This window comes from Oxyura jamaicensis, unplaced genomic scaffold (assembly GCF_011077185.1).
Source record: "Oxyura jamaicensis isolate SHBP4307 breed ruddy duck unplaced genomic scaffold, BPBGC_Ojam_1.0 oxyUn_random_OJ66996, whole genome shotgun sequence".
In the NCBI taxonomy this organism is placed as follows: domain Eukaryota; kingdom Metazoa; phylum Chordata; class Aves; order Anseriformes; family Anatidae; genus Oxyura; species Oxyura jamaicensis.
Window position 1 is genome coordinate 2,804 of NW_023308344.1, and position 2,543 is coordinate 5,346.

The 2,543-nt window shown below is 46.5% G+C and overlaps 1 protein-coding gene across 2 annotated transcripts in view; it reads left to right on the forward strand.

Annotated features, from left to right (window-relative positions):
- Positions 1-683, forward strand: part of LOC118159093 — a 3,460-nt gene extending 2,777 nt beyond the window's left edge. For both annotated transcript variants that reach the window (XM_035313724.1, XM_035313725.1), the window contains one exon: positions 53-683. In XM_035313724.1, the coding sequence (XP_035169615.1) occupies positions 53-540 (488 nt within the window). In that variant the 3' untranslated portion in view covers positions 541-683. The remainder of the gene's footprint in view (positions 1-52) is intronic.
- The last annotated feature ends 1,860 nt before the right edge of the window (positions 684-2,543 follow it).

Sequence of the window (2,543 nt, forward strand, 5' to 3'; positions counted from 1 at the left end):
CTTTTCTTTTCTTTTCTTTTCTTTTCTTTTCTTTTCTTTTTTCTTTTTATAGCTCGTGCACATCTGACTTTTACACCATGTCATACACGTGCATTTCATGTAGATGACAAGGAACTCTCTGTAATCCCCTGCCTTTATGGACAAAGGACAACGTACACAGATGAGGACTTCAGGCCCATTTACAGCACTCAGAGCTTCTCGGAAGGCTGGCACTTCTGGGAGGTGGACACCAGCCACACAACGCACTGGAAGCTGGGGGTCACTCATCAGACTTTTCATTGCTACCTGCAAATGGATGGCCGTAATCTCAGTGTGTTCCTAGGCTGTAGTAAGATTACAGAAAAGGCAGTTACTACAGCTATCAGCATGGTCAGGGTAGAGCTGGACTGCAGAAGGAATACAGTGTCATTTTGTAACATGTCCAACAAGGATGGAGTCCTTGCTAAGAGACATCAGCTCATACAGACAGTAAACATCCCTGCGAGCTATCCTGTCCATGCTGATTTCAGCATTTCTAGCGGCTACCTGAGACTCCTGTAGAGATGTGGGAGCAGTGACTTGCAGAAAACGGACTCCACAATCAGTAAGATTGTAAAGTAGGTATGCTTATTCAGTGCTGTTGTCCTAGTTTTGGTTAGGACAGAGTTAATTTTCCTCCTAGTAGCTGGTAGGGTGCTGTGTTTTGGATTAGGATGAGAAGAGTGCTGATAACGTGTTGATGTTTTAATTGTTGCAGAGCAGTGCTTACACCAAGCCAAGGACTTTTCAGCTCCTCGCTTTGTCCTGGGCAGGCTGGGGGTGCAGCAAGAGCTGGGAGGGGACAGACCCAGGACAGCTGACCCAAAGTGCACAAAGGGGTATTCCATGCCATCTGACGGAATGCTGAACAATATATAGGGGTGGCTAGCCGGGGTGGGGGTGGGGGGGCAGCTGCTGGGGGATAGGCTGGGCATCGACCAGCAGGTGGTGAGCAATTGCATTGTGCATCACTTGTTTCATAGACATTATCATTAGCAGTACTATTACCATCATAATCATTATTATTATTGTTATTATTATTTTCCTGTCTTAATAAACTGCCTTTATCTCAACCCACAGGCTTCACTTTCCCGTTTCTCTCCCCCATCCCAGAGAGGGAGGGTGAGTGAACGGTTGTGTGGTGCTTAGCTGCCAGCTGGGTTGAACCACAACAGCCGGGCAGCACAGGGGGCAGTCCCACCAAAGTCGTGCACACGCGATGTAGCAACTTGCCCTGGTTATATGCAGTAAAGAGTTATATATGCAGGAAGTTTCACAATGCGCCTATACATATTCATAACCTGTCCCCACTTCATATTAAAATTAGTTCAAGTAGTCATTTCCAAAAGCTCCTCCCATCTGCACTTGTGCAGTGTATCCTGGTAGCGGTCGTCGGGGGTCATGGGGATGAAGGTTGGTGACTCTTCCTCATCACCGCTAGTTGACCTCTTGTCTTTGTGCAGACGCGGTTGCTCCTTGGCTCTTGTCCATCCATAGGACCAGTTTCTGCCAGTTTCTTAGGATAGGCTCACACTCTTTATCAAGGGACTAACCTTGGTAAGGGGCCCAAGGCTTCTTGCTTTTAGTTAATTTGCACAGTGCACCATGTTAGCAAAGACATTAAGCAGCACCCATTAGTTTGATACTGTCAGCGCTCTCTCTCTATTTGCTAAGATTCTCCTAACTCCCTCTCTCAGCAGGTCTGTCTTGCCTTTTAAGCTTTGTTTTTCTACGTATCAGGGCTGCTGCTCTATGGACTCTACTACATTGGCACAACAGAAAGTGGGCTTTGGGCTGGGCCTGTGAGTGGGCAGCCTGTCCACTTGTTCAGTTGTTTTCTTCTTTGAAAAGATGTTGTGTTGATAGCTGAGCCCAAGAACTACTGCGTGTGCCCCTCTGCTCTGGCACTCCATGCTGCAAAGCTGTTCCATATTCCAGCCGAGCCAGAGGGAACCATGTCCACACAACTAACATTGAGGAGACACTTGCTGGCCATCCTAGTGGCCTTTTTAGTTTCACTTTCCTTGGCAGGCACATGACTGCTGGATTCTGATGAAAACTTTTTTTTTTTTTTTTTTTTAATTACCACAAAAATGGCTTTTATTACCACAAAAATGTTTTACCAGAGATGAAGACCATAGGGTTCAGTTTACAAGCAGCTGAGTATTTGTGACACTCCCACACTTAAGCTGCAGCCATTTTTTCTCCTAACCCTAATTTTACTCGAAGTTACAGCAAGACAAGGCATCATAGGCCATTACAGATTTTTAAAGCAGGGACTGAATCTAGCTGTTCCTTCACATTTGCTGCTTCAGTTCCTGTGACACTTTGTCCTCTGTGATTTTCTTACCCATCTCCACTTTAAGAGAAATCCTGAAGTAGAGAACTCCCGAAGTAGAGAAATCCCCTGTTTCTCCACCCTCTGTTCACATTCTATTCTCCCTCTCCTTGCATCCGCTCAGGGCTTTGAGCACACCTGTAGGAGTGGAGCAGAAGCTCAGCCCCAGGCATTGCCGCCTGGCAGA